Raw genomic sequence first — 18,409 nt, 5'->3', positions numbered from 1 at the left:
AAGTATTATATCAAAATGTAGTGATATCCTGAGGAGGTACTGATGTGTGTACATCTGTTAACCCTCATACCAAATAGTCCTAGACAAAAAATATAACCATTAGATCAACATAATAATCCTTGGTATCAGCTATAATTTCTTTTTGGTCTGTAGTTCTACCGCTAACATCTTTATAGCACCAAACTGTTTATTTTAATCTTGAAACATCTTTGATTCTAGTCTAGATTAGATAACAAACCTGGTTACATATAAAACTTAGGTGGTCTCTCACTGAAATTATCTCTACTACTATGTAATAAACTATTTTGGATATATAACATTTATTTTCCTTCATGCTGAGAGGCTTTCTGACTTACTTCCAGATTCATGGATGTTTTCAAAGTCTACAATAATTACAAGTGTAACAAAAGCCTAAATGAGGTGGTGCATTGATGTCACTGCTTGGATTTGTAATTTCACTGGCACAAGGAACTCCCAGGTGAGGAAAAATGTCTACCAACGCAGGATGGCAACTTTTGTGGCACTTACAGTCGTAAGAGTATTGCCTAGAGCAGTAGGAGGTTAAATGAATTGCCCAGGGTCACACAGAGTCTGTGTCACAGGCAGGACCTGAACTCTGGTCTTCCTGATTACAAAGTTATTTCTCTATGCCACATTTCATCTTATTTACAATTATTTCCTGGTTTGAAGAGAATAACAAATACTCAAAATAGTGAGGATGTTTGCTTGATTTTCTCATTTACCTTACAAGTGTTATGTTTTGCACATGGCCTATGTGTTAATAGAAGCAAGATTCAGAGATTTAAAATATTAATTTGTATCATTCATGGAAGTGTTTACCTTAAAGCAGTCAAAGAGATGATCAAGTTGTTCAGGAGAAAAATCCCAAGCCAATTTTGCCAGGAGATCATGTACATTCTTTACAATGGCTTCATGTTTTCCTGCCTGTAAAGGGAGAATAAATCTTTTGTTCCTCCATTTTATCAAAGAACAGAAGGTTGAAGGTACTGTCTTCCAAAAGGTACAAAAACAAATACTTTGAAACTTCAGGTAAAAGTTTATCCTTGGTCTTAATCAAAATCAGCTAATTCACTCAAAGATGGAAGCTTCTCAATGTTAAACAAAAAAAAGTCATTAGCAAGTACAATGGCAAATATGGTCATAAAAACACCATCTAAAGATGGAGGTAAGTCATATTCTCTAGATGTACTAAACAATACACTCTTTGAAAACAGCTTAAAGAATTCTTCCAGAACTGGCCACAGGTAAGAAATCTGTCACTGAGAACAGAATAATTATTGTTACTCTTAGCTTGGAAATTAGTTAAGCATTTTATCCTTTTTTTTTTTTTAAAGTAGACTTTACCCTTTAAGAAATGACTTCATAGGTTTCATACATAATAAAATAAGTTACCTTTCACATCAATTTATTAATGCACTAGTGCACATGCCACCTTTAGCAAGAATTTTCCTATAATCTCTACAAAAATTTTCCTCTTCTCTTTAGCACAATGGCTAGCAAATAACAGGTGTTACATAAATGCTTATTCCTCTTTATTCCCCTTCCCCCATCCCTTCCATGTAATAGTCAATACCACATGACTTTAATACAGTTGTGACACTTAGAAAACTTAATACATAAATATTCAACCTTATGAAAATCCTAACTGAGAGGTGTTTTGCTTTCATAAAAGTTTTAAAATCCTATAGCTACTTAATTACGTCTCCTAGTTTTGGAAAAAGTGAAGATTGATTAGACACAAAGGAGGTTACAAAATCAATCACTCATTCCTCAAAATAAAACAAAAATTGTAAGAATACTATTTCTCCCCAAAGTGTAATCATTCTACTTCTCTTTGACTTACAGAAACATAGAGTCTTGGTTGATTCCTCCAGTCTGTCCTGATATTTCAATTTTCAGAATTAGAATATTTATTCTATTTAGAATAGTTGCAGGGGCTAATAATCCTGTCGAAACTACGAGTGCCTCTCAAATTTAAAAAATAGTGATAAATGATGAATATTTAAAATATGATGTGATTTATAAAATTTTAAGTGTTCACTAACAGATGTCCACATTTCTCTTAATAAACATCACCTTACGTACTACTTTGAAATAATATTTTGTAAAAATTCTGATTATAAAGGGAGATTTTCATCTCATACTCCTTACCTGTGCTGCCCAAATATTGTCAAGATCTTGCAAGGTGAGAGCTTTCTCTTTTATAACAAAACGAAGAATCTTCTCCAGTTTTTCTACATACTGTGGCTGATGAAGACTATCTCGTAAAACTATAGATAAAATATTGTTCTGCTGTATCCATTCCTAATGTAAATGAAAAGTACAGTTTCAAAGCATCAGAGAAGTTAAAAGCAGAGCCACTAAGCAAATGTAACAAAAGGTGTCTTAAAAAAAAATCAATAGTTTATTTATAGAGTACTTCGCTCATATTTTAAAAATATAAATGAAATACCAGAAGAAACTACTTATTGTCTAAACTTTTACTTTGTCTGTAAGATTAAAAGTTCTACTATTATTAGATTCTAAATTTCAGATGGGAAAAAATTGTATTTACTTATCTTTCTTCTACCTTGTCCTATTACTCCTTCAAAAAAAATCAGCAAATACTTATTAAACAGTTATGTTCAAGGAACTGTGCTAGACACACAGAATACAAAGACAAAAATGGAATAGTTACTGCCTCCAAGAAGTTTACATTCTATTGAAGAGCACAAGATGTACATGGACAAGCATACAAAATAAATTCAAGGTAATTTAGGAGGACAGGAGGCCCTCATAGTTGCAGGGACAAGGGCCCCATGTAAGAGGTGACAGTTAGTCTAAACATAGGGATTCCACGTTGTTGATGTGAAGATGGATTGTCTAAGTCTGGGGAACAATCTCTGCCAAGTCCAGACATGGGAAATGGAGAATTGTGTATGAGGAACACTGCAAGGATCGAAGGAAAGAGGAAAGACAGTAACATATAGTAACTCTGAAAGACAGATGGGGACAAGGTTCTGAAGGGTCTTAAATGCCCAAGACAGGAGTCTGTATTTGATCCTAAAGGTAACAGAGAGCCACCAGGTTTTCTATGTAAGGTTCAAGAGTTGACAGTATCAATATAAATAATTTCATGTTTATAAAAATGCACTACTTTCAAACTAAAACCACTACATACAAAAGACAGTTTTCTCATCAAATTAGCCTGTCAAAAGTGAAAGCACTTTAATAAGTTCTTATATTAATGATATGCAGATCTTATTAATTTCTTTACATTTATTTTAATATTTGAGGTAGAGTCCATCTAGAAGCAAAGTAAGGGTGAATTTCTTTCTTTTTAATGTTTCAGGTTATAAACTACTTTGTGGAAAATCCTGAATGTGAAACCTAGTTTGAAGAGTAGTATGTATCCCATTAATGAAAAATTATCTGATGTAGGAAAAAAAATTCTTCTATAGTAAATGCTGCACTGACAGATACTCCATATACCACTCTCCTCTAGATATCAAAGTTTTCTTTAATAACTACCAAAAAGGCTTTGGTAAAACAATGAAAAGTAATTTGAGAAATCATATAGCTTACAGTCATGAACTATTCTTCTCCATAATAAAGTTCTCCAATAATTTCTGACAGGAAAATTATTTATTACCAGGTAAAGAAAAGCATTTCATCATCACTAACCATAAAATGGCTCATATTATAGGGGGAAGAAGACCGTAAATATAACATGTTTCACATATTATTCCATCTTTATCTTATGTGACATATTCTACTTGAGTTTATATATAGCTCATGGGTAAATGTATATGAACACTAAGAACACAAGAAAAAAGAAAAAAACAAAAACAAAAACCCTGATATCTAAGGTCCATTTAAGCTTATACATCTCATGAATCTATGATTTAACATAGATAATGCCAGCTAACATGAATAAGCTGAAGGAATGACAACAAACCAAAACATGAGTGTTTCAACAAACTGTCAGTTCCTTTTGCTAATTATGAAACTGTTACAGGAACACAGAAAAGGACAGTTCAAGAAATCAACAGACATATACTCTTCCCCCCCCCCCCAATGTTTTCTTCCCAAAGGAAGAAATTTAACCATAAATAAAGTCTTTTCTGTTATGCCAAATTCATCCCTCACTACAATGACTTTCAGAATTCTTCACTAAAGTAGCACTTATACCCACTGCAATATTCTGATTAACTTGTATATCACATTGTTTTTTCTTTCCTAAGCCTTGTTTAAATTTTACCTTCATTCCCCAAAATATTCACCTTCTCTACCCAGAGATTGAGTCCTTGCAATACTAATTTCTTAATAATGTTAGGGAAAAGCAGATCAGCAAAACCAACCATCACATCAACAATGTCTGTGCAACACTCTATTTTAGAGTACTCCACATCTTCAAAGAAGGGAGAAAGATAACATTATTTTCCCACCTTTTCTCAAAGGCCAAGCTTGGTTACTATAATTACAAAAGTTTTAAGATTAGGGGCTTTCCTAGTTTCCACTTACATTTAAGCCATTCTTTATTTCTGTAAAGAATATTTTATATTCGATTTCTGTATTTTGATAGACTGATTCCCAAACAGTCTGAACTTTCTACAAGTCATTTCCATTTAAATTTCCATTTCTTATTCTGTTCTAGATTTTATTATTGCTGTTTAGAAATACTGAAATTTGTGGCTTTATTTTGTACCTTGCTGTTTTACTGACACTGTAATTCATCTCAATTAGTTTCTTTGCTGATTTTTTGAAGTTTTCTAAATAAGCCATCATTTATTTAACAATAAAAAGCTGTATTTTTTCTCATCCATCTAGGTCACTGTCTATGCCTTGAATTTTCTCTCCTGCCTTACTGCAATTATTAGTTATTCTAGAATTAAGTCAATTAACAACAGGGAGAAGGGTCATCCTTCTTTCACTCCTCTATTTAATGGGGAAGCTTATAAATATATCCTCATTATAAAACTACCAGCTTTTTGGTTTAAGATATGTACTCTTTTCATATTTTTTTTTTAAAAAAGACCATGCTATGTACGCTTGTAGGATTTTTTGCAAAAGTGATTATGCTTTATCAAAAGTTTTTTTGCATCTATCTACATAATCATGTGGTTTGGTGTGGTTTTGGTTTTCTCTAATATTAGTTTTTTCCTAATGTTGAACCATCTTAACCTGCTAGGTGCAAATTAAACCCTGTGAAAATAAATTAGTCTCCTTAAGATGCCTTTATTTAAAATTTCTGCATTAACATCCATTACTAGAGTGTGTTAGAGTGCTTTCTTTCTTAATGTCGGAGATCAAATTGTGTAACAAATGTATTAACTGTTCCTTAAACCTCCAATTAGACTTCACCTGTAATTCCATCAGGACCTTGAATTATTCCTAATCGATAATCGATAAAGGAACTACATTTCGTTTTCTGATATTTACTTGTGTAACATCTCTATTTCATGTTCTGTTAATATGGGTATTTTTGCAGCTAATTGTTGTGATTTTGTCATGCTCATTTTTTATTTTAGTAATTTTATTCTTTTTCATCAAGTTTGCAAGAGGCTGATAAATCTTTCAGTATCTATATAATATTTCCCTTTTGTGTTTTATTGATCTTTTGATTTTTAAAAACTATGTAATTAAGCTCATAAATTCTGTTCCCTTTTTTGTTAACATGTTTTTCAGAGAGGTGTTTCATTGTCTGTGGATTGCTTTAGGTACATACTGAAAATGTAGCTATGTTCTCTCTTATTATAACTTTCTCTCACATAGTTACTGATTGTTTCTATTATTCGTTCTTATTAAAATCATTTAGGTCTAATTACTATTAATAAATACCTTTACTTATAGTGTGGCAAATAGCAAAGCCATAATTTCTGCCACGCAACAAAATTAATCAATACAGAAATTATTAGGACTACTAATAAAATTTGTAAGTTACCCAGATTTTTATAATTTACACTTTACAAAACTCAACTAAAATAAATTTGATTTCTGCCACAAACTATTCCTTCCACATACACGATAAGAAGCAGAAAATTAAAGAACTTACTGCCATTCGTTCTGCGGTGAGCCACTCTTCCTCCTCAGGATTACCATGCCGATGGGTATAATAGGACACACTAGAGATCACCTTATTAACCTCATTTAGGGCATTCATCTTGCCATTGAATGAAGAAATTTGTAACAACCTGTAAGAAGAACTTGGTGTTAGTATTTTTTTTAAGCCCACAAAAAAAATTCCAAATGAAGAGCATCTTACCTAAGTATCATTTTTAACCTAAATATTTCTAAATTTTTTACAGTTTCTTCTTGTCCCGGCACTCGTGAAGCTAAATTCTTCAAAGATTTTATTATCATTGACAAAGCATCATTTTTTGCTTCATTTTTTGCTTCTTTTTTCAGTTCATCATCAGTTAAGTTTTCTAAAAACTGTGGAACCATTTCTATAATTGGAAGGAAGTATTTCTTCACTGTATGAAGTGTCAAAAACTCATAGCACTGTCCAAATGGTCTGAAAACAAGGAAAACATTAGGATTTGTGTAAAATTCCATTTGAAATGAAATTATCTTTGTAAAGTTTATCACAGTATTTACAGAAAGCAAAATAAAATTTTCAATTTTAAGATCAGAAATGCAACCTTAAATTTGCAAAAGCAACATTGAATTTCTAGAGTAAAATAAACGTTGAAATTTTTAGTTTAACTTACTTAATAAGAGCTGCAATAATTTGGACATTCAATGCTGAGCTACTAATGAAGCGATCGTGCAAAATCTGGAACCCATTTAATGTGCCAAATTTATTGATGAGATCCACTAGCCAACCCTGTAATACATTTAACAATAAAAATTAATTTTTCTCTCTTTAGCATAAAGATAAATATTTCTTACCTATTAATTTTCAAAGGAAGTACTTGATAAGAGAAGCAAAGTCCCTACCAGAAGACTAACAGGAAATTCAAATAGTTAATTTGTACTAGTAGATCACTTCCTAAAGGAATTCACTTTAAAACTATTCTATAAAATATACATTACATTTTCAGAGAACTTTTAAACAAAGCAGAGTATAGTGATTTACTCAGCATTGCAGTTATCTGGCTAACAAATAAAAGTGAAAATCCATGTCTTCTAGTTCCTACCCCAAGCTTTTCACCATCAAAGGCTACTGCTTTTCATACATCTTTTGAGTGTTTTTATCTTGCATAATAAAACTCATATAGGGAGAAAAGCTTACCACGTTACAGAAAGGAAAGGCCAAGATACTTGATCGCAAAATAGTTTGCTTGTATTTAATACAAATATAAATATAACTACTCACAAAATATCAAGTAGTCCAGAGATTAATTTATTTCAACATTTTAAATGTAAAACATGTTTTCTGATCATAGAAACAATATGCAATATATTTATAAATTCAAGAAACTCCCACTCCTTCCCCCCTTCCCCAGAAGCATAATACTGCAAACAGGCCAGATAAGAGAGTCCACTCCCTATTCTCACAATTGCTTGTTTCTGGTGAATTGGACCAATTCTTAATTATCTTGGGGAAAATTCCATAAAATGACACAGACTGTCTCACAGATCCTGCCCCAGGAATAACCTACCAGGAACTTAACCTAAAAAGAAGCTAGAAGAAATGTTTCTACACGTGAACAAATATGAAAGGAAAAATAAATTTTACAAGGATGCACGCTTTTAATGTGGCAGGAAAGACCTAAGAAATGGGAACACAGGAACATGAATTTCTACAGAAAAGCTTGCTCTAACTTTTTTTTTCCTTTTCTCAAACACTTTTTAAAATACATCATCAATGGGAAAATAAGACAGAAATCAAGACATTTCTTCCCCTGAGCTTTGTTCCTTAAGTAGACGCTTAAGGAAAACTCTAAATAAGAGTAGGTATAAAAGCATGATATTAAGTCAAAATCTGACATTTACTTCAAAACAGAAAAATCCAGATCTACCTATATTCTAAAATACACAGCATTTTCTAATATATGGAAACATTTGGTGTGCAATTCAGTTCATGCTATTCTTTCAATTACTAAGCACCCTTTTCCAAACTATACTGAAGTTCTTATCTGCATTATCAATCAGTAAGCCTCAAGTATCTATTGTGTGCCAGAATCTATCCTAAGTACTAGGGATATAAACACAAAAGCAGAACTGCCCCTGTTGTCAGTAAGCTTATATTTTAGAATAGCCCTCAACTCCATATTAGTTTTTATTATCTTTTAATGAAAGCTCTCATTAAAACATGCTCAGTTATATGGCGGGGCATGTGGGGTTGGGAGAGGGATAATGAAAGGAAAATTCACTATAGCTCTAAGTAAATGCTAGAAACTCCAGATTCCTATAGTGCTTGGAATCAATGTCTGCTACAAAGGATTGACTTTGGACAATTTTGCCATCTCCCAATTCCTAGAATAAGGATATTTCTTTTTAGCCCAGATCTAAGATTTGCTTCTACCTAGTTGGGGGCAAATATTTTTGTTGTACATGCTCCCATCCATGGAGTCCTCAAGCAAAGGTCTGTGTTTTCTAGTCAGTACCCTTTCTAAATATGGACAGAAATTAGAGAAATTTTAAGCTTGTTTCTTTCTTTTTAAAACACAAATGATTAAAAGAACTCAAATATAAGAAGGCTCTACTACCTGCAGATTCTTGGTAAAAGTTAGGGACGGCCAAGGAACAATTTCCAATTTCTATCTAAGCAGAACAACCCTGATTAAAGCTCTGGACTTTTAAATTTTCCGAAGGAAAACGGGGAATTGTTGCTGTGATTATCATTTTTCCCTAATGCTTTTGGAGAATAAGAGTAAGTCATTTATTTTCATTTCCTTTCGAACTGATGACTATCTTTTAATATCCTGTACAGGTGCACAAAATTTAATCAATTTTGAGGAGATAAGCCTTTAAAACAACTTCCATCCATACAGTCTTTGCTAGGAAAATTGCAGTAAAATATTTTCCATTTTCAGTCAGGAGTAAATGCAAACTACAAGGTAAGCCTCAGTAAAGTAAGTTACCCCTTATGTGAACTTACTCATTCTCTTAGGTGGATTAACTTTTTCTGGTTATCAGAATAACTAATCTTCATATACTGGGGGAACTGCTGGGGGCCTGCAAAAATTAATTATCTCCAATGGCTCTTTCAATAAAAAGGTAGAAAAACAAGCAGTTTTCTCCCCAAAACTTCCAATACTAGATAAAAATATTCTTTGGTTATTACAAAAGAACACAACAGGAATTCACCATAAACCATAATGATTTTTCCTAAGCCACAAGTCAAAAATGCTAAAACTGCAAGTATTTAAGACAAAAACATATGAAATCCTTGCCTATTGCTACTTTAAAATTCCAAATTCAATTCCCTTGATATTGTTTATAAAAGACCAACATTTCACTTAACCACATTCCCTCTTCCCCTTTCATTCAATGGCAGAAGCAAACTAGTAAGATAAGAGAACTGCATACTATTTATTAAAAATCGTTTCTGAAGGATCAAGATAATGACTCTGAACCTCTTCCTTCATACAGAAAAACCTATCAAGAAGAAAGAACACTAAATTTAAACATCCAATAACAGCTTTAGAGACATGAAGCATCCAAATTATTCCTTATTAATGCTCATAAATTCTAAGAATGAAAACAAAATATAAAGTAAACTTTAAATAAGCAATGGCTATAGCTTGCATATTACTTTTAGGTCAAATAACAATTAAAAAGAACTTTTATGTATTTGTCAAATCAAACAGATGACCACTTTTAAAAACCTTGTCCAGCTGTATGAAAAATTTAATCAACTTTGTGGAGATAAGCTTAAGAAAAAAAAAAAGCATTCCACAGAGGGAGAGTTTGCTAACAAAACTGAGAAAGAAAATTTTTTTATTGATTCCAGAAAGGTACAAATGAAAATTTATGCAACAGATCAAATGGAGTAAGATGCTAACTCTTTACATAGGTGAGAAGGATAAAGTTACGCATATTTTAATATTACACTGGGGTAACTTAGTTTGAAAGCATGCCTATATGATATTATATAATATTACTCTAAAATTTCTAGTGAAGTTAAATATTATAAGAACTTTGCTTTTAATATATCATAGATCACACCATGCTGTAGTATGACAGAATCACAGAATTTTAGAGGAATTGGGAATCTTGGAGATTGTAGGCCAACTTCTTGCTCCAGGAAGTCACCATCACATACTACAATGTGCCAGTGAGAGAAAACAGAAGCTTCATGGTAGCATTTTGGCCAGAAAACAAACAAAAAACTAACTGCCTGTAAAATAAGAAAGCTGAAAAGAATAGTTACAAACAATCCAATCTACATGGTCATCCACCCATTAAAAAAGTCTCCAAAGGTTTCTAAAGTTAGTTTCACAACACCATCTTATAAACTTTACTGATTATTACATGTTTCTTAAACAGAATAATGTCAAAGGAAGTTAAACCTAGAAGACAGAATATGTAGGCTAAATAGTTTCTATAGGCATAATTAAAAAGTCAAATAGAAAATGATGCAGAAACTCTGTAAAAGAAATAGTGAATGATTCCTGCTTTATTTTTTTCTTAATGGATTGAGTGGTTATCTAAATCTAGAGAACTGTAGTAAAAATGCAAGTGGAATTTTAATTTTGAAAACAAACCAACACACTTTTGGAGATCGTGGATCTGGAGGACGGGCGTAAAGTTCATCTTCTGCCAACTGAACACCTGCAGGAATTGTTTCAGATGGGCGTGTGCCATTGTATATATGGAATTTGCAATGAGGATTTAAGGCCATAGCAAGAAGTTCTAGAAGTGGAAACCAATCTTGGGAAAGCTTGGCCACACAAAGCTCCACTAGGCGATGAGTGTTGTTAATAATACACCTCTGTTTTAAAGGAAAAAAAGGAGATATTTTACAATTTATGAAAATATAGTAATTTTAACAATAGTCATGTTTTCTAAAATCATTTTACTAATGAGGTCTATTTTTCTGTATTGGCCAGCAAGATTCAATCTAATTTCACTCTAGAATTTCAAAATGCATTGGCAATATTAAGCATATAAAGAATAAGTTATTTGCTATACATACTGTTACCAGCAATAATATGGCATCTGCAATGTTACTATCCCATGTTACTATATTATTTCTTTATAAAGTTTTATTTCTTAGATAAAATGAAGGTTCCACCTTCTGTAAGAAACAAAAGAAAATCTCCTCTGTTTTTTTTTTAATTTTCACTTCCTAATGCTTAGTCTTAAAACAAATGTCAGCAAACTAACCACCTTTCTCTGGCTAAACTATGCATATGAGTACCATTAATAGATTCAAGGCGAAGTCTGGGAAAAATATAAAAAAGTAAAAGGGATAGAAAAGAACTGAGAGTCAGAAAAGGAGAAGAATTGAGTATGAGAATGATATAGTCTATAACAGAATGCTATTAGAGATTTAATTCAAACTGAACTAACTATTCACTATTGCCCTATCATAATGGTTTAAATACAGGCTAACTTTGCCAAAATATGATTAAAAACACAAGAAAAAGGAAAAAGTCCCATTCCCCAAGGAGCTTACAGGGAGATAACAAGCATACAGATAAATAAATACAAGATAATCTGAGGAAAACACTAACAATGTTGAGATGAAGGAAGGATTATAGGAGAGGCAGCCCCTAAACTAAGTACCTTGTAGGAAGATAAAGGTTGGAGAGGTAGATTACATAAGAAAAGACTATGTATGTTCTAAGGATGAGGGGGTAGTTTTGAATACATAATGCTTGGAGATGTAATGTTTATGATGGGGAATAGTTATCAGTTGTTTCACGCACAGATTACGTTTTAGGAAGCTGGAACTAGATTATAGAGAGTCTCAAATTCAAGACAAAGATTTCTATTCTGTTGCAGAAGAAGCCACTGAAGATTTTTGAGCAGAATACTAACAAGGAGAGACATGAAGATTACTTTTAGAAGCTATAAAGAGGATCAAATGTGAAGGGGTGAGATTGAAAGATGGAAAAACAAACAAAGAAGAAATTACAAGAAGAACTTGGTTGTTGGGGGGGGCATGAATTCAGGTGGTGGCCACCTGGGCAAAGAGCAGGGGTCATATGGGAGAGATTTCATGGACAGAAACTAATTTCTATAAGGGATGAGAGAGAGGGTCTGAAGACTCAAGGATGACGTCAGGATGGTGAAACTGGGGTCAACGGAGGTAAGCTCAAATGAAATAGGCAAACTGGGAGATTGACTGCTTCATCAGCAAAGTTCAGGACATTCTGAGTTTTATGTAGCAATGGGACACTTAACATGAAGATGTCCAACACACAGATGGCAATGAAAAACTACAAGTCAGGAGAGAAATTAGGGAGAGAGATATAGATTTAGGAGTCATCTGCTCAGAGATGCTAACTGAACTCATAGGAGGTGAAGAAATTACCAAAGGAAATAGATAAAATAAAATAAAGCCTATAACAGATACCTGTGCTTAACGAGTACATGAGAGACAGAAAAGAAACCTAGTCAAAGGTCATCTAGTAAGGTGCTGGAGGAAGAAAATATGATGAGTGATGATCAACTTGGTAACAACAATTAAGACATTAAAATATATGCTTCCTAGGTATTTATCCTAGAAGTGACAATGAATTTCCCAAGACTTGTCAAAAAAGATGACAAGTAACCACTTTTGGTAATTCACATTAACAAATTAGGAAAACTTGGGCAAGAAATCAATTATTATTAGACTTCCCTTTCAACTTTCTCAAATTATCTGATTATTGCTATACAGAAGTGAAGTTGGTTTCTGTGTATTTAATTTATATCATGCTACTTTACAGAAAACCATAAAATTTCTCAATGAATTTCTTTGCTGATTGGGGTTTTCTTTTAACTAAATCATGATGACATTAACAAGCAAGGATAGCTTTGCCTCTTTCCTGAATATAATGAAACATTTAATCTCTTTCTCTTGTCTTACTGATATCAGTTGCATTTCTAGCCTATTTCAAATAAAAATGGAGGGAGGCATACAAGCTTGCTATATTCATGTATTTAATAGGAAAATGAGAATTTCATCCTTGCAAATTATTTTAGCTTTTGGTTTTACATAACTTTAAATCATATGCCTAAGCTTTCTAATGTTTTTTAGCATAAAGAATTTCATAATTTATTAGTTTATTTTTACATCTATAAATAGGATGTTGTAGTTTTAAATATTTTTGTTTTTAACATTTTCAATCATGTTAATTTTTTCTCATCTTGAAATATCTTTGCATCTGTGGTATAAATTTAGTTTATTATAGAGAATAATTTTTGGCTATATTAATATAGTCCAAAACCAACTTGGAATTATGATAAATGACAGATATCTATTCTCTTTGACTCAAGTATTTCACTGCTAGGCATATACCCGAAAAAGAACTAAGACAGAAAGTTCCTATATATAAAAAAAAAATTTAAACTAGCACTTTCGTTGGGAACAAAAAAATGTAAACAAGGTAGAGGCTCATCAACTGAGGAATGGCTAAACAAATTTTGGAATGTTGATGTAATATACTATTATTGTATTGTAATAGATAAAGAGAAACATGGGAAAACTTTTATGAAATGGTACAGAGTAAAGTGAAAAAAAGGAAATTAATCTACACAATGACTAAAACAATATAAAAGTAACACATAAAAGCCCCAAACAAACCAGAAGGCTGTGTTATTATAATAATCAAGTTTTACCTCAATGAGGAAATGGATCTCCTTCTCTTTGATGGAGAGGTAGAAGACTATGGATGTGAAACACATCATTCTAACTGTCAAATTCAGTAAATGTGTTGCTTAGTTTCCCTGCTTTCTTTTTCCTTCTCTTTCTTTCTTTCTTTTTTTTTTTTTAAACAAGGGGTAGTTCAGTGAATAGTAAAGGGGAAGATGTATTCAGAAAAGAAAATGACATAAAAACAAAATATATCAATAAAAAATTGAAAATAACATTAAAAAAAGAATGCATTTACTTTTAGTCTTATACATCTAATTAGAAAGGCTTTAAAAAGAAAACAAGGAAGAAGAAAATTGACTCCATATAACCAACCAAGTTAGATACCACAGAGAGAAGCTACAGTATAGGAAGAAGAGCAATTGAACTAGATTTTGATAGGTGACAAAATCCAAGCAAAAAATAAAGCAGTAAATCCCATGGTTTCAGCAGTCTAAACACAAAGCATAGACAAACAAACAAACTAAACTAGAGGTCAGAAAAATCTGAGTTCAAATCCTACCTGTATCGGAACAAATCCCTCCCCGAACAAGTTGCCTCAACGTTGAGTACCCTAAGCAACTCTCTAAGATTGTTTTGCAGAGTCGACTTACACTGATCTGCATAAAGAAACAGAAAGGAAGCAAGGCTCCTGACTGGCAGAATCCCCTATATCAATGAAATCAAATGGTTGGGGTTGGCTGGGAGGATTATTGTATCTTTGAGACTTGGGGGAGGGGGTGGGGGATGAATGGTCAGGCAACTCATAATTATCCTAAGATTCCAAATAATTTTACTTTAATTCAAAAAAACTGTATAGTTAAAAGAAGAAAGGGAAGAGAGCATTCAGGAAGAAGTCCAGGAACTAGAGGGAGGAAACAGTGATTTGGAAAAGAGATTACAAGGCTGACAAAGAGGCATTATTTGACAGTCATGCTGGGGAAGAGCAGGGGGAAGGGAATGGAAGGGGGACAGAGAGTTTCAACTGTTTAGACAACTTGCACCTAGATTATCTTTTTCAAAAGCAGAAAAGCAAACAATTTCTTTAATAGCCCTAAGATAATTTCATCTTTCAAAAGGTAGAGGAACCAACAAAGGGAAATTCTATTCTGGATATGGTTCTCACTAATATGAAGTTACAGGTTGTTAGGATGAAAATGATGGGGGACCTTCAAAAGGGCTAGCTAGGGGAATAGAGTGACCTCGAAGTTTGTCACAGAAAGGAAGAATGTTTGAAATAGTCTGGCATGAACCCAAGATTTTAGCGAAGATTTTTAAAGATTCTGAGGAAAATAGACAAAAAATTCTAAAGGACAAGTCAATCCAGAAGAGATCTGAAGCTCTTGAAAATGAAATTCTGATGACAGGAATTCCAATGAAGAGAGAAAAAAGGAAGTTTCCTAAAGATGGTATCAATCCACCAAGAACTCACCCACAAACCTAAGATATTTTATACACACACACACACACACACACACACACACACACACACACACACAATGAAACACAGGTAATAGAAAATGAACATAAAAGTATAGTATAGTTTCATAAAAAGAATTTCAAGAGTGTCAAGACAAAGAATGGAGTAAAGTGCAGGAAAAAAAAAAAAGCTAAGAAATGTAAAGTAAGTATCTTTGTTTTTTGGCTCCCCCCCCCCAAAAAAGAGGCTCAAAGAAGAAAGAAGACCCCTGCTAAGGGTGGTTATGATCAAGGTTGGCAGAGCTGCTCATTTTTTATCTGGCTACTTCTTTCTCTGCCGAGAATAATGTCCTCTGGACTGGAAAGGACAGAACAAAAAAGAGTTAATATGAAGTTGATATCCAATAAGGAAAGAGATGGTAAGAGAGCTGCCCTTTATGAGTTCCAGTCACTTTATCCACAGGAAATACATCTGCAAGGACTGAAGGAACTCATGTGTGTGACTGGAAATCAAAAAGACTGGTCTAAAGAAAGGCACATGTCCAGATTTCCAAAAATAAAAAGACAGACTCTGCCAACTACAGACTAGTATGCTCAATTTCAAACACAAAATTAAAGAGATGATTAGTGAGCTTCTAGAAAAGGAAGCAGTAATCAGAGGTAACCAGCACAGGTTCATCAAGAACAGATCATGGCAGACTAACCAGGATTCCTTTGACAGCTTTACTAGTCAAGGTGGTTTATGAAAACTTCACAGAAATGTGGTAGATACAGTTTACATTTTAGCAGAGCATTTGATAAAGTCTTTCATTATATTCTCTTAGAAAAGATGATAATTTATCAAATATTAAGCTACTCCATTTGATTGTTTTGTGTTGCTACTAACTTTTATATTTTATTTTTCACCAGTACAAAATATGCTGGATGATGATTAATGCTTTATAGAACAGTATGAAATCTGCTAAAACTAAGTCCCCTTCATTCCTACTTATTTTTTAAAATGATTTCCATTGAGAGTCTCAATCCTTGGTTTTAAAAATGAACATTATTACATTGTCTAGTTGCATAAAGTAATTCTTTAGAAATCTGATTAGAATGGCACTAAATCTTTAGGTTATTTTTGGCACTTCCCTCCATTATATCGGCATGGCATAACAATGGATAATGAAAATGAATTTTTCCAAATAACTATCTTTTTTTATTTTTATTAAGTGTATTTCAGTTATAAATACTGAAGTGCTGAGTATGTGTTGTACATTACATCCCAAATATCTATATACATTTTATAGTTATTTTGAAGGGATTTTTTTCCTATGTTCTTCTAAAAAGTCTGATGATGATATGAAGTCTGTTGTATAGCATGCTACTTTAATTTAATAAAGTTACTAGTTTCAATTAATTTGAAAATTGAATATTTAAAATTTCCTAAGTAAACCATCCTATGATAGATACAGATATATCCTATAAATAGATCATAGATTTTAGAAGTGAAAGTGACTTTACATTTTATCTAGTTCAATCCCTTGATTTTGAGGATCCAACTGAAGCAAAGCTCAAAGAGATTAAGCAGTCATGCAGGGAGTATGTGGCAGAGCTAGGATCTCAACCCAATTAGGTCTTCAGATACCAAGTCCAGGGCTCTTTTCATTATGCCATGCAGCTTACAAAGAAGCGTATCACACGCACACACGCATGAAATCAACATATAAACAAATATTTTTAAAATCTTAACCACACCATCATTCCAATGTACTAATAAATTTATAGTAGGGGATAAAAAAAACCCTTAGGTTACATTATTTATAGTCTATTGATAAGTATGGAAACTTTACCAAGACAGTTAATCAAATAATCTTATTTTTTCCTTTAGCCTTAAACTTTTTGTTCTCTTACTTTCCTGGACTTCCTTGTTGCCTTTTTTTACACAAATGTAGCCAATGTGCATACTGTTATTGCATCTTCAAGCTAACCAATTTCCTAAGTCTCCCCATATTTCTTTGTATTTTTCCTGTTTGTTATTTTTATGGCACAAAATAATTCCCATACACTAATATGCCACAATTTATTCAGTCATTCATCAATCATTTGACACACGGGTTGTTTCTAGTTTTCTGCTTTCATGAATAATGCTACTAGAAATATTCTGACATAAGCAGATAAATTTTTCCTGACCAGAACATTCTGAAGTGAGATACAGTCTATGGGATCACTGAGTCAATGTGCACAAACAGCTTTGTAAGCATTCTGTTGATAATACTTCCCAAAAAGAATACCTGAAATTCACAGCTGCACCAGTCAAAAATGCTGCTATTTCTCCACAGCCTCAACAAAACTGAATACTACTATTTAAAATTAATTTTTAAAATTACAACCATTACTAATAGTTGTAAAACGGAACCTCTGAGTTTTTAATATTTCATTGTGGTTAACAATTTATGATTCTTCATTCAAGAATTACCTATTCACATCATTTGACTATCTGTCTACTAAGGAGTGACTTTTGCTCTTACAAATTTGTAGCAATTTCTTATGGACTGGATGTAAAACTTATTCATAAACATTTAAATCAAAGTGGACTTCTTTACCATAAGCATTGCTTTTCATTATGTAAGAGCTAATCAAGTCTATTTATTTTGAGTATTTCTTCTATTTCCTGAATATAGAAAAATGCTTTCACCTCTCTCAAACAGTGACAGATAGATACAACTTATTTTTAATAATTAGGTCTTTAATCCATCTGAGTATCAGATATATTGTGAGATATAAAGTCTCTCTCCCTGCTTTAGACTTATTACTCAATTTCCCCCATAAATTTTATAAAATAGTGAATTCCTTCCTGGCTGTTTTGAGGTCTTGGATTTAGCAACCAATTTGTTGTCTGCATGTTGTATGATTTTGAATTAGAGGCTGTTTCAATGAATTTTTGGCCTAAATGCAGAGAATTTTGTCACCTCTTTAGCCATATTTCCATCATTCAATTTGTTATCTTTATCATGTTATGGCTATCATTTCTAGGACTATAAAAAATAATAGCTGTAGTTAGTTTCTCTCCATTAAAAATAAGACTGTACTAGCTATGTGACCCTGGGCAAGTCACTTTAACCCCACTGCCCAGCAAAAAAAAACCAACCAAACAAACAAACAAAAAAAACTATTTATCAAAATAATGAAAGCTTTACTTGCTATTCTTTTAGTGATTTTAACAAAAATGAATTCTGCACTTTATCAAAGGCTTTTTTATGCATTTACTGACAA

The 18,409-nt window shown here is 32.6% G+C and overlaps 1 protein-coding gene across 1 annotated transcript in view; it reads right to left on the bottom strand.

Annotated features, from left to right (window-relative positions):
• The window catches only part of USP9X (ubiquitin specific peptidase 9 X-linked), a 254,417-nt gene that overhangs the window by 119,378 nt on the left and 116,630 nt on the right, over positions 1-18,409 (bottom strand). The window contains exons 6-11 of the mRNA XM_027875459.1: positions 10,667-10,885; positions 6,714-6,829; positions 6,266-6,517; positions 6,056-6,194; positions 2,173-2,325; positions 841-945 (exon numbers count right to left, since the gene is read on the bottom strand). Of these exons, the coding sequence (XP_027731260.1) occupies positions 841-945; positions 2,173-2,325; positions 6,056-6,194; positions 6,266-6,517; positions 6,714-6,829; positions 10,667-10,885 (984 nt within the window). The remainder of the gene's footprint in view (positions 1-840; positions 946-2,172; positions 2,326-6,055; positions 6,195-6,265; positions 6,518-6,713; positions 6,830-10,666; positions 10,886-18,409) is intronic.

The sequence above is a fragment of the Vombatus ursinus genome, unplaced genomic scaffold (assembly GCF_900497805.2).
Source record: "Vombatus ursinus unplaced genomic scaffold, bare-nosed wombat genome assembly UNPS02014809.1, whole genome shotgun sequence".
Taxonomy (NCBI): domain Eukaryota; kingdom Metazoa; phylum Chordata; class Mammalia; order Diprotodontia; family Vombatidae; genus Vombatus; species Vombatus ursinus.
This window is presented reverse-complemented; position numbering and strand designations above follow the sequence as displayed.